The following is a 12,812-nucleotide window of genomic DNA, read 5'->3' as shown; positions in this document are numbered from 1 at the left end:
TGATCATTTTTAGAATATTGAAATTACAATATAAAACACTCTCTTAGTTCTGCTCATTTTACTCTGCATGAGTTCATTTAAGTCTTCCCAGGCTTTTCTGAAATTGTTCTGCCCATCATTTCTTATAGTGCAAGGGTTCCATTACAATCATATACTACAACTTGTTCAGCCATTCCCCAATTGGTAGGGGGATTGAAAAGATTGAAAAGAATGCAAAAGAACTGCTAGAAATATATTTGTGATATAGGTCCTATTCCCTTTTGCTTAAAATCTTTGGGATACCAACCTACTGGTGGTATTTCTGGGTTAAAGGGTACACACAGTTTTATAACTCTTTGGGACATGTTACCAAATTCTCTAGAATAAGCTGACTAGTTTACAATTCTACCAAGAATACATTAGTGTCCCAATTTTTCCCTAGCCTTTTCCTTTTCTTTCACGTTAACCAATCTGATAATTGTGAGATGGTATCTTGAGTTGTTTTAATTGTATTTCTTTTAATCACTAGTGATTTAGAACATTTTTTGTGATTGTTAATAGATTTAATTTCTCCTTCTGAAAACTGTCTTTTCAAACCCTTTGATAATTTATCTGTTGGGGAATAGCTGTTATATTTATACATTTGGCTCAGTTCCCTATATAATTAAGAAAAGAAACCTTTATTAGAGAAACAATATAAAATTGCTTTCAGATTGCTGTTTTCCTTTTAATTTTGGCTGTATTAGCTTTGTTCAAAAGCCTTTCAATTTCATGTAATCAAAAATATCCACTTTATTTTCCACTATTCTCTATATCTCTCTCTGGCTTTGTCTTCCCTTACCCATATCTCTGACAAGTACATTTTTCTATGCTTCACTTTGCTCTGCACAAGTTCTTATCTACTTATAATCCTTTATGTATAAATCACTTAATCAATTTTGATCTTTGTGAGATGTTCATCTGTGCCTAGTTTCTTCCAAACTTTTTTCTCATTTTCCCAGTAATTTTTGTCAAATTGTTAGTTCTTACCCTAAAACCTTGGATCTTTGGGTTTATCAGACACTAAATTAGAATGATCTTTTACCACTGTGGAGTGTGTACCTAATATATTCCACTGGTCCATGTCTCTATTTCTTAACCAGTATCAAATTTTTTTATGATTATTATTTTGTAATATAGTAATGAATTATAGTTTGAAATCTGGTAATGCTAGGCTGCCTTTCTTACATTTTTTCCATTGATTCCTAGAGGAAAAATTCTTAACCAAATAAGAGATATAATCACAGAAGACATAATAAATAATTTCCATTTCATAAATTTAAAAAGATTTTACACAAAAAACTTAATGGAATTAGCATATAAAGAGAAATAGCTCATTAAGGGGGGAGTCTTCCTATCAGTCATGTCTGATAATGATACGATATCTAAGATATATTGAGAACTAACACAAATATGAGACCAAAACTCATTCCTCAATGTTTGTTGCCAAAGGAAGAAGAATGATAAGTGATTAACTATGTGAAAGATTCCTTCAAATCACCAAGAGAGGAGAAATGCAAAGCCAATCAGTTTTGAGCTTTCACTTAAGACCTGGCAAATGGGCAAAGAGACCAAATGGGAGAAATAATCAAAGCTGAGTTGGTTGTAGAAAGACCAGGAACACTAATGCATAAATGGAACTATGCACTTTTCCAACTATTCTCCAGAGTAACCTGAAATTGTGCTAAGGCAATAAATGCCCATGCCTTGATCCAGAGAGTTTACTTCTAGACATATGATCCAAGATCAGTGTTAAGAAGAAAAACTACAGTCCATGTAATAGCATTTTTTGTAGTAACAAAAATTGGAAACAAAGTAGTTACTTATTATCAATTGAGGAATGTCTAAACAAAGAATTATACATAGATGCAATAGAGTATTGCTGTACTGTAAGAACTTATGAAAAGAATGTATAAATTGGAACTTGAGTAGATTTATATAAACTTAGGTAAAATGAAGTCAGCAGAATCAAAGAAAACAACACAAGTGGAAAGAGCAACAACAAAACAATCAAAATGAAGCTCTCTGTGTAATAATGCCCAAATTTGTCCCCAAATCAATAAAGGATTTGATTTTCACTTCACTTAAATCTCTTGTTGCTTAAGAAGATTTCAAGAAATTAAAATAGTTCTTAGACAGTCTTCCTCTTTCAGAAAGTTCATTTAGATATCATCAGTTATGCTTATTAAGCTTTCAGACACATTGCCCATTTATTAAAAAGGACATAAAAGGATGAGAGAAAAATGTAGGGAAAATATATAAGTATATGACTTTGAGACTTTAATAGATCTATGGTTTCATTGATATGGCTATTCTCTCTATACAGATATATAACCTTTTCATTCTCTTATGATTCTTGTCCATGTCCTTCCATTAATCAAACATAGGGGAGTTAACCCAAAGTACTGGATAATTTCAAAAGACCAGTACATTAACAGTTAGTTTACACATAACTGTCCATCTTTTAACCATCTCTCTTGATACACAATTAATCTAACTCCTTTTCTAGTCATAAATGTCATTGATTTCTTTTGACCACTTTTTGCACGCAAATTATTAGTATGGTGACGTGCTGTAGTACATTTGAATTCACCTTTCATGTAGTTCCAATGTTCCTTGGGTAACCTGTAATGGTAATTCTTTGGACATTATGGTGTTTGGGTAACAATAACTTATATTTAGCAGCTTAAAAAAAAAGGATCCTGAAGTGACCTGGAAGTATAGTGTGAGACAACAGCATCATATGTCAACCAAAAAACCTAATATAATCTTGTGTGAATGAAGAAGAATGTGTAGTATCCATGCTGAAGAAGTTAGGGATGTTTAGTGGAGAAGACTTTGAGAAGGAGAATGTTCATAAATATCAGTTGTCTTCAAGTGTATGAATGATTATCTTGTGCTTAGGGGAATCGATTTGATTTCCTTGACCACATATGTCAGAACTTAGGACACTAGGTGGAAATTGTAAAGAGATAAATTTAATCTTTATGTAAGAACTTTTTTTAAAAAAAGAATAATCTTACAACTATACCAAAATGAAATTGGCTGCCTCTAGAAATAGTGGCTTCTCCTTTATTCGATTTCATTAAGCAAAAGCTAGATGACCAAAGTATTTTATAGAAGTTCCTTCTCCAACTCTGAGTTTCTGTGTGCCTACATGATTCTCAGCTCTATTGCATTCTTAGGAAAATGTCAGTGTTGAATAATAAGGGACTTTTGTTTTAGGGAAGATTTTTTAATCTGAAGTACATATATAAATATTTACATAAATTTATAATATATATCCAGGTTATCTATGACAAATAAAATTGGTTATATCCAGGTTATGTATGACAAAGAAAATTGGTTTTGTCTGTGGCTTAAAATTGAATCCTAGGGATAGCTAGGCAATACAGTGGATAGAACACTGGTCCTGATTTAGGATTTTTGTGCTTTAGGAGGACCTGAATTCAAATCCAGCCTCAAACACTTAACATTTACTAGCTGTGTGACCCTAGGCAAGTCACTTAAACCCCATTGCTTCACCCAAGAATAAATATATAAATTTAACATTTGAAAAAATTTAAATTTAAAATTAATCCTAATTTTTCTTATCTATTTTTATAGGTAGAAATGGACATCGTTGAAAAATTAGTGAAAATGGTACCTTGTGAACATGAAGATCTCCTAAATATCACCTTAAGACTTTTGTTAAATCTATCCTTTGATACAGGACTGAGGAACAAGATGGTACAAGTTGGATTACTTCCCAAACTCACTGCACTTTTGGGTATGTTCTTTTAAAATTAATAACAGTGTTATTCATACTTTGAGTGTCTTTAATGGAAAAAAGAGAATTATCTTTGTGTTGAAACATTTGCTGGGGAAAAAAAGCATTCTATACATATCCTTTGATTGGGAACTGATTAACACAAATATCAGAAAAATGAACAAAAACTTCTCTCTTCCAGAATTCCCTGTAGAAACACAATTTTTAATCCTATGTTTGCATTTCCCCAGTTTTTAATTTAAAGTAAAGGAATGAAAGAACTGCCTGGGGAGTAAAATTGTATATATATGCTTTCTCATTTGTAAAATTGTCTGTGAGATGACAGACAAGATATTAATTCTGTGTTGTAACATTCACTGCATTGTTTATGAATGATTCTTTGTTGTTCTGTTTTAAAATGCTATTGTAGACTGTTGCTGACTTCTACAACTCAGGTAAATGGAATGCAAGTACAGGTCCTAAGCACTTGCAGCTAAGAAGTTCCTATAAATTAGAAAATATTCCACAAAAAGAATACATTTTAGAATAAATAAAATTTACTCTAGCTTACTATACTTAATGAATCCTCAATGTAAGACAGATCCCAAAGAAAATGGTGGTGCTGACAAGAATGACCCTGGTGACTTAAGACATTGTATTTAAGTTGATTTTGAGTTAATGCCTTGGATTAAATAGTAAGGAACACTTTAGAGATTCTTCATTTCTGAAGATAACCAAAAAGAATATAATTATTTTTATTTTTACAAGTTAGCAAGAATTGGGCTTTTTTGAATTATATTCTGGACAGTTAAATTTTACTATACCTCAAAATTTTTATTGGATTATATTAAACTTGTACTTTATCTAGTATCTAGTAGAAGATAAGCTCCTTGAGAGAAGAGATTGTTGTGTTTTTTGTCTAATTCTTTAACATCTCAGCATAGTATTTTTAGCAATAACACTTAAATGTTTGTTAAATTTTATTGAATCTAGTTCTTCACAGATTTAAAATTTTCTTTAATGCTTGATATTAATGCCAATTTTCCTAAACTATCTGTATCATCAAATAAAACATGGCTACAGCTAACTTTATTATAGGAAAGTTACTTTTCAAAGGCGTATTTATATCACTGGTAAGCCTTCTCTTTTTTTACTTGGTGAAATCATTAATTCCCATCATGAGTTAAGTGTAGCAGAACTTGGTATAATAGTTTTCCATTATCCCTTTTCTTTTGATTAAGTTGAATTTCTCCCTATGTTGATAATCAAAATAAAGACTCAAAATAGTCAGCTGCATTTTAGTAGTGAATGAATTTTTCAAATTGTTTTGTGTTCTCAAACATCTATGGATCTTAGCTTAAAGTTCTTATGGATATAATTGATCCCCCAAGCCAAAATGAAAGTGAAAAGTATTCTATTCTCTTCATTCACTTTAAGTATATCAAGTATGAATCAAGTGAGATTAGACGAATGAAAGGAAAAGTTCTGGCAACAACTTTCATTCGTCATCATTTTTTCAGTTCTGATATTCTTCCTTTGAATCATCATCTTTAAAAGATAGTGTTCCCAGAAGGACACTTAAATGAGCTGGGAGAACCTTCCTCCCTTAGTGGTCTTAGGTACTATTAAGAAATTTCTTTTGAGGAATTGAATCTTAGGGTGCCTTCTAATTTGTACATCAGGTATCTCAGTCCTTGATGACTTTATCACCATATTTTAAAGCCCTAACTTGGCAATATCTTGAAAAGAAAGCATTTTAGTGGTTTAAAACTGAGGTTTTGAAAAGAGATAATAAATTTTTAATCTTTGTACAGACTAATGTCTTAAATTAAGTATTCAATTCAAGGACTTTGTTTAATCCCTTCCCTAGTACAATATAAGTAATCCACAAATGCTACACCATATTTACCCTTTGAAAGAGCTCCCATTCCTCCCAATCCTATCCTATCCCTTATGAAAAAATAAGGAGCTACATCCTAATTATCTTGGCTTCTCCATTGGGTTGGTGTCTAATAATAAGATTTTTAGCCCAAACATTTACACTACTTTCAGGAAAGACATGAAACAAAAATAGGATGCAAAAAATATGGCCAACTTTTAGCTTCTTTTTGGCTGATGCTTTGTCTCATTTTGAAAAGCACTTCTATCATTATTGTGTGGCATACGGAGCAGGAAAGTATTCTGAGAAGAGAACATCTTTCTCCCTTCTTCCAAGTCGGCCTTTTAACAGTGAAATTTCATAATTTTGTTTAAGTTCCCAAGACATGATAAATAACTCTGCTGAGCATATAAAAAAGCTCTTCTTATTTTATCCTGACACTGGTAAACCAGAACTGGATGGTCTTAATGTTTGTATTGTTATCTTGGCTAATTTTCAGTAATTCATTGAAAGCAAAAATTCTGTTACAGCATTTATCATAAAACTTAGTTGGACCTTCATCTTCCTCAACCATTGTTGGTACATAAGCTACAATTATTCGTGATCTTGAGCACTGTAGTAGGGGATGACCAAATGTCCTTTGAAATTGTTTCTTGTGGCTTTAGGGCACTCTTTCCTTTTTTTTATGACTCTAGTATAGAGGGCAGAGATGACCCTGATTCTCTTATCTTCTCCATCTTCCCACTCCAGCACCTTCTAATTTTCTAGCTTTCCATACTTGCACTGTTCTCCTCTGCTTCTATTCATAACTTTATAACTTTTCCTCATATCTTTTCAGCTGATTCATCATCTATATCTTGTTTCTAACTGTGGGTGTTCCTTCTACAAGGAAAAACTCTGGAGTCAGGAAAATCTGAGTTCAATTCTAGGGCCATAGTCAAAACAAATTTCCACCCTTGCTAACTAGATCTGCTACAAATCTGTATTAACTAATCTCAATTTGACTGCATTAGTAAAGCAATCTCTTTGCCTCCTCCCTGATTTTCTGTTGTATTCTATTCCATATCTTTTTTCTTCTCCTCAGGTTACTTGTACCATAGCCTTTTTCTACCTCTAAGAGAACTTTACCTCATGCCATGCTGAACTAATAAAGGCTATTTATTGGAACATTCTTCTATTCTATTCTGAATATCTCACATTTCATACTCTTCATTTGTCTACTTCTATCTTTTCTAACTTATTGCCAGGCACAGTCTGCTTTCTTCTTTGCCTTCAATTTCCCTCTTTATCTCTTGGAATATTTCCTTCTATTACCAGGTTCATTCACTTCTCTCCTTGCCCTGCAATCTTTTACAAAACAAGAAACAAAACCTCACTTGACATTACTATAGCTTCAAACTTACCAACTATTTTTTTCCTTCCTTTTTCAGTTATATTTATAGAAAAAATGTCTACCTTTATTGCCTTATCTCCAAAGTGATCAGCCATCTCTTACCCGATAAAGCTGATGTGCTTTTCTTATTTTTCACCCTTCTTGAACTCTCTTTTGCTTATCCTTTTCTTTAATTGAATTTTCTTCTCTGGATATTTATGATTATGTTCTCTTTTGATTCTTCTACCTGTTTGACAGTTCTTTCTCAGTTTCTTTTGCTTATACAATCAGTAGTATCTCAACTCCCAATAGGCTCGGTCCTGGATCCTCTTGTCTCTCCATGTTCTCTTCCTGAACTCATTAGCTCTCATAAATTCACTTATCTACTGTTTACAAAGTTCTCAGATTCATATATCCAATTCACTTTTCTGAGCTTCAGCTCAAATGCCTGTTCCTGCTGGAGATTTTTCCCCAATTCCATCCAGTTGTAAATTCTTTACCTCCAAAATAATCTTATGTTTATTTTGCATATCTTTTGTATGAGAAACATAATGGTGCAGGGCACAGGTGTCAAACTCGAATCTCTCAGGCTTCCACAAAATTAAATTTTCAGTAATTCTGACCCAAAATAAAACATAATTAGAAAATTTTTAGCAAAATAAATAAAAATACAAAAACACAAATAATTTGTAGTTTTCCAAGTCAATATGCTAAGGATCCATTTCTATTTGAGTTTGACATCAGTCATAGAGGGAATAGAAAGCCACTAAGTATTAACATCAAGTATGAAACAGGGAGAAATTTGCTATTTATGCAAGGTGTATTGGCTGACATTAAGGAAGAATGCCCTACGTGGAGTTCAAATAGAAAGGGGCACAACCTTGTTGGTAAAATTCTTCAGAAGCTCTTATTCACAGATACTGTATTAATTTTATTAATTGCATTATGCCCTGATACACCCCCCATCCTTCTAGGTGAAATTTATAATTATTTGAATGTGACTGTTTTAATCATGCATTCTTAGAAAATCAAAGTGGATGAAAAACATTTTCCAGATTTTGTCTTATAGTTGGATAAACAATGAGTTTTAGTAGTCCATCAAGATTTAGACCTTGGTCAGGTGCTATGTATACTGGGTGATAAATTGGGCCCAGGGTTGATTGGGAGCCAATGTTTAGACTCTGTATCGTTGAAGACCTGTTTAATAGCTAGTCAGCATGCTAAGGATACCAAAATAAATGGGGGCAAAAGGCAATTCCCTGCCACCCTCAAGGATCTTACAACCTAATAGGAGAGACAATAAGCCAATATGGACAGACAGCTGTGTGCAGAATAAAAAGGAGATAATTAAAAGAGGTATAGTGTTAGAATTGAGTTCAGACTTGTTGCTATGAAGGCCAATCTCATGAAAAGTAGTATTCTTCCATTGATGTCATATGTATGTTGATTATGCCTTTCAAACCTCCACAAACAAGTTTTTTCCTACTAATTGTAGACGTCAACCACTTTTAATTCATAATACTGACCATCAGACCAGTTTGTCAGCTGATGGAAGTCACTGTATTTTAAATTACCTTCTATTTATAAGAAATTGTGTTCTGTGGCCAAAAGGAATCTGAATGATACAAAATGTTGTATCCTTAAGTCCTTAAGATGCAAAAATGTAAATTTAGCCTTAGTGTTTAAAAAAAAAAACAAAAACTTCCTAACAATTATAAAGGTGTCCAAAAGTACAATGGACTGCCCCGTGAAGTCCTAGTTTTTCCTTTACTAGAGGTTTTCAAGCAAAGCCTGGATATGCCTCTTGTGAATAGTATGAGATTTGGGGTTGAGGTATATGCTAAACTATGACGCTTCTATTTTATCTTTCAAATTTGACATTGTTATGAGTTGGAATCCTGAGAAACAAAATCCCTCTTCTTGATTTCTCTTTAGTTTTTATTCTGGTTTCTGCAGCAGAACTTTTCAGCATGATTTTTAAAAGTCATTGTTTTAGCTGGAAATATATGCTACCCAATTTTATGAAGATTTGCTTAATACTTGGAATCTCCCAGGAAAATCTGTTTTTGTTGGGGGTTTTTAGGGGGAAGAAGTCATGCTAATTAGTTAACAATAAATTATGAGTCTTTCAAATTTAAACAAATGTGTTTTATTAACATATACTAATGCTTTATTTCCTAAAGTAAATGTCTAGTACACTGCGACCCCTGCTGATGAGAATGAGAGTAGCGCGTGCGTACGTGTGTGTGTTTGTGTGTGTGTGTGTGTGTGTGTGTGTGTGTGTAGCTAAAGCTCTGAATGAATTAGAAATTACTAGGAAAAGTAATTCTTAAAAATTATATTTTATCTAAGAAAATATTTTAATTATGAATTTTGTTTTTGTTGTCTTCCTTTTTATAGTATAAAATATAATATAGTACCAAGGCCTAGAAGTCCTTATTTCTGTCACTTTTCTTATCTTCTTTATCTGTCCTCAGATTAATTTATTTGATGAGAATAACAACACAAATTTGCACAGTGTCTTAATTTTTAAAAAGCAGTTTTCTTATAACAGCTGGAGTTAGGTAAAGTAGTAATACTGTTTTTCCATTTTATAGAACAAACAGAGGTTTTCAGAGGCAATGATTCTTATTCGAGGTTATATAGCTAGTAAATATTAAGGTTTGAATTTAATTCGGGTTTTCTGATAAGTCCAGGGCTTTTTTTCTTGCTTAGAAAGCACTTTTATAGGTGACTTAGTATAATTCTCAAATTTTATGACCTTAAATTTGTGTAACCTTAAATAGGTACTTATTGGAAATGCTTCAATTTGACACTCATATCTACTAACTCAGTGTTCTTTCCTTTATATTATTTCCCTAGTTATTGGATATTTATCAGGGGGAAAAGAGAAGAAGAGAGAACTCTTGAATGTGAAGTTTTTCACTGGTCACTTAAAAATATATGTGAATTTCTTTTTTTAAACCTTAACCCTGAAATTCATTGAACAAATATTTAACCACAACAACAATAGTATATTTACAAGGTTTACAAAGAGCTTTTTTCAGAAGTTTTATGAAATAGATAGTCCACATATTATTATTGCTTTTTCATAGGTAAAAGAAAATTAAAGGCTTTGTAATGGTGGACATAAGAAAGAGCTATAGCAAGGTTAATAAGACAGTCCTTGTTCCCAAAGGGCATATAGTAGAGAAGATAAGAATAATTTCTTATATACTATGATATATAGCATACATATATAACATAAATCAACATTATCAATATGTAAGAAGTACAAAGAAAGTCTAATGAGAGTTCATAGGAAAAGATCAATTCTGGACTTTGACACATATGTTTCTTTATTGTCTGATTTTGCTTGACTACATAGCATTTTGCTAAATGTGATATCCATGGCCAGTACAGTAAGAAAATGAGAAAAGTAAGTTTGTGTTTAGGAATATTAACTTTAACATATCTAAAAGCCTCACATGTACTTATTAAGCATAATTCTCCTAATACACACACACACACACACACACACACACACACACACACACGCATATATATATATTTTGCTGAGGCAATTGGAGTTAAGTGAATTGCCCAGGGTCATACAGCCAGGAAAGTATTAAATGTCTGAGGCCAGATTTGAATGCAGGTCCTCCTGACTTCAGGGCTAGTGCTCTATCCCCTGCACCATCTAGCTGCCCTTTCTAATATATATTTTTTTTAAGTTCCTAGTTAACTTTCTCAGTTAACTACTAATGATGACATTGAATGAGGCAACGTGGTACAATGAGAAGGCATGCTGAATGTGACATCAGGATGCTATTTCACATGGAGATATGCTGAAAGTAACATCATGTTGAAATCATGGCTCTGGCACTTACTACCACTGAACCCCCTTTATGGTCCTCTGCTTCTTAATTTGGAAAATGTTGGTATTGTACCAGAGAATCTCTGTCTATATTTCTGATTCTATGATCTTAAGAAAAATTATCATTTAAAAAAATCAGGGGAGCCGTTATCAAATTAGTCAAAATTCACAATGAGGTTCTTCATGTAATTATTTTATCAAGTGTTTATACACTCTAATTCATTTTACTAGTGAAAATTTAATATCTAGATATTATTTTCACATTTTAGAAAAGCATTTTTCTCTTTCCTCTAAAATTCATTGAACAATGTTACATTTGAAGAATTAGTTTCACAATGTATAAAGAGGATTACTCAAAATAGGTTAAAGAATACTGAATTAGCAATTGATGTAAAAATGTAATCAACAAGAGTTAACATTTATTATCTCTTCTGAGATTCACAATTGGTAGTGCTAAATACAGACTTCTACTTCACAATTTTGAGTATTGTTGACCCAGAGAATAAGTATTAATACCCAGGAATTTGACCATAGTTTTCATTATTTTCATTTATAGGTAAGGAAACTGAGGTCCAATGAGATCAAATGACATGTATGCAGCCATATGGCTACTTGTCAGAGGCACTAAAAAAATTCAGTAAATCAGTAACAAGTATTTAACAAAGACTTGCCATGTTAATCTAGGTATTGTACTAAGTACTGGGATAAAAAGATAAATGACAATTGTTGCTCTCAAAAAGTTCATATTCCAGTGGAGAGATAGAATGCAAGCAACTATATAGAAGTTAAACAAGGAACAAGACATATTGTGAATAGTCTTAGAGGAAAGGCACTAAGAACTGAGAAAGATTTCTTACAGAAGGTAAGATTTTAGTCAGTCAAGACTTGGAAGAAGATGATCAGTCAATTAACATTTATTAAGTGCCTGTTTAATGAAAGACAAAGGTAGCTGTTGACTCACTGTGCCTAGAGTCAGGAAAAGAGTTCAAATTTGGACTCAGACATTTATCAGCTGTGTGACCTGGACAAATCAATCTCTGATTGTCCAACAAAATTGATCTTCTGAAGAAGGGAAAGGCAAACTACTCCAGTGTTTTTTGTTAAGAAAACCCCAAATACATGACTGAAATGCCTACTATGTGTCAGGGACTGAGCTAAGCATTGGAGATAAAAAACAAATGAAAGAGGCAAAAGATAATTCCCACCGCCCCCAAGGTGCTTATGATCAAATTAGGGAGATGGTATGTAATATAGAAAGTGAGCTACATATGACATACATAAGAAAACAATGAACAGAGTGAAGGGACTAGAATGAAGAGGTTGGAAAAGGCTTCCTATAGAAGATGAGATTTAATTGGAACTTGAAACAAGGGGGCGACCAGGAGTCAAAGATGACAAGGGAGAGCCTTCTAGGCCTAAGGGACAGTCAGAGAAAAGGTCTGGTGTCAAGAGATATAGTATCTGGTTTATGGAACAACAAAGAGGGTGTATCACTGAATCAAAGATTACATGTTGGGGGAGGAGATTTGATCTTGCCTGGAGGTAGAAGGAAACCATTGAAATCTATTGAGTAGGCATTGGTATGATCATATCTGTGCTTTAGGAAAATCACTTTAATGGCTAAATGGAGGATAGATTGGATTGAGGAAAGAACAGGCAGATCCAGTATCGTTCATCCAAGTTTGAAGTGATGAGAGCCTACAGTTGGGTAATCAGAAGAGAGAAGGAGGCATGTTCTGTACAACTGATAGACCATAGCAATAGAGCGGATGAGATTGTAAACCTATGGGACTGGGTGGAGGTGTAGCCCTGCCTTATAATAGGAATGTTCGGAGGGGGAAAGGCTTATGGCCAAAAAAAAAAAGGTATTAATGCAACAGTTTTATATGTCCATTCGACATCCAGTTTGAGTGTCTAAAAGGCAGCAGAGGCAGATTTA

The 12,812-nt window shown here is 33.0% G+C and overlaps 1 protein-coding gene across 4 annotated transcripts in view; it reads left to right on the top strand.

Annotated features, from left to right (window-relative positions):
• KIFAP3 (kinesin associated protein 3) overlaps positions 1-12,812 on the top strand; it is a 211,308-nt gene that overhangs the window by 80,979 nt on the left and 117,517 nt on the right. For all 4 annotated transcript variants that reach the window (XM_031936861.1, XM_031936862.1, XM_031936863.1 and 1 more), the window contains exon 10: positions 3,625-3,787. In XM_031936861.1, coding sequence (XP_031792721.1) covers positions 3,625-3,787 — 163 coding nt within the window. The remainder of the gene's footprint in view (positions 1-3,624; positions 3,788-12,812) is intronic.

This window comes from Sarcophilus harrisii, chromosome 4 (genome assembly GCF_902635505.1).
Source record: "Sarcophilus harrisii chromosome 4, mSarHar1.11, whole genome shotgun sequence".
Taxonomy (NCBI): domain Eukaryota; kingdom Metazoa; phylum Chordata; class Mammalia; order Dasyuromorphia; family Dasyuridae; genus Sarcophilus; species Sarcophilus harrisii.
This window is presented reverse-complemented; position numbering and strand designations above follow the sequence as displayed.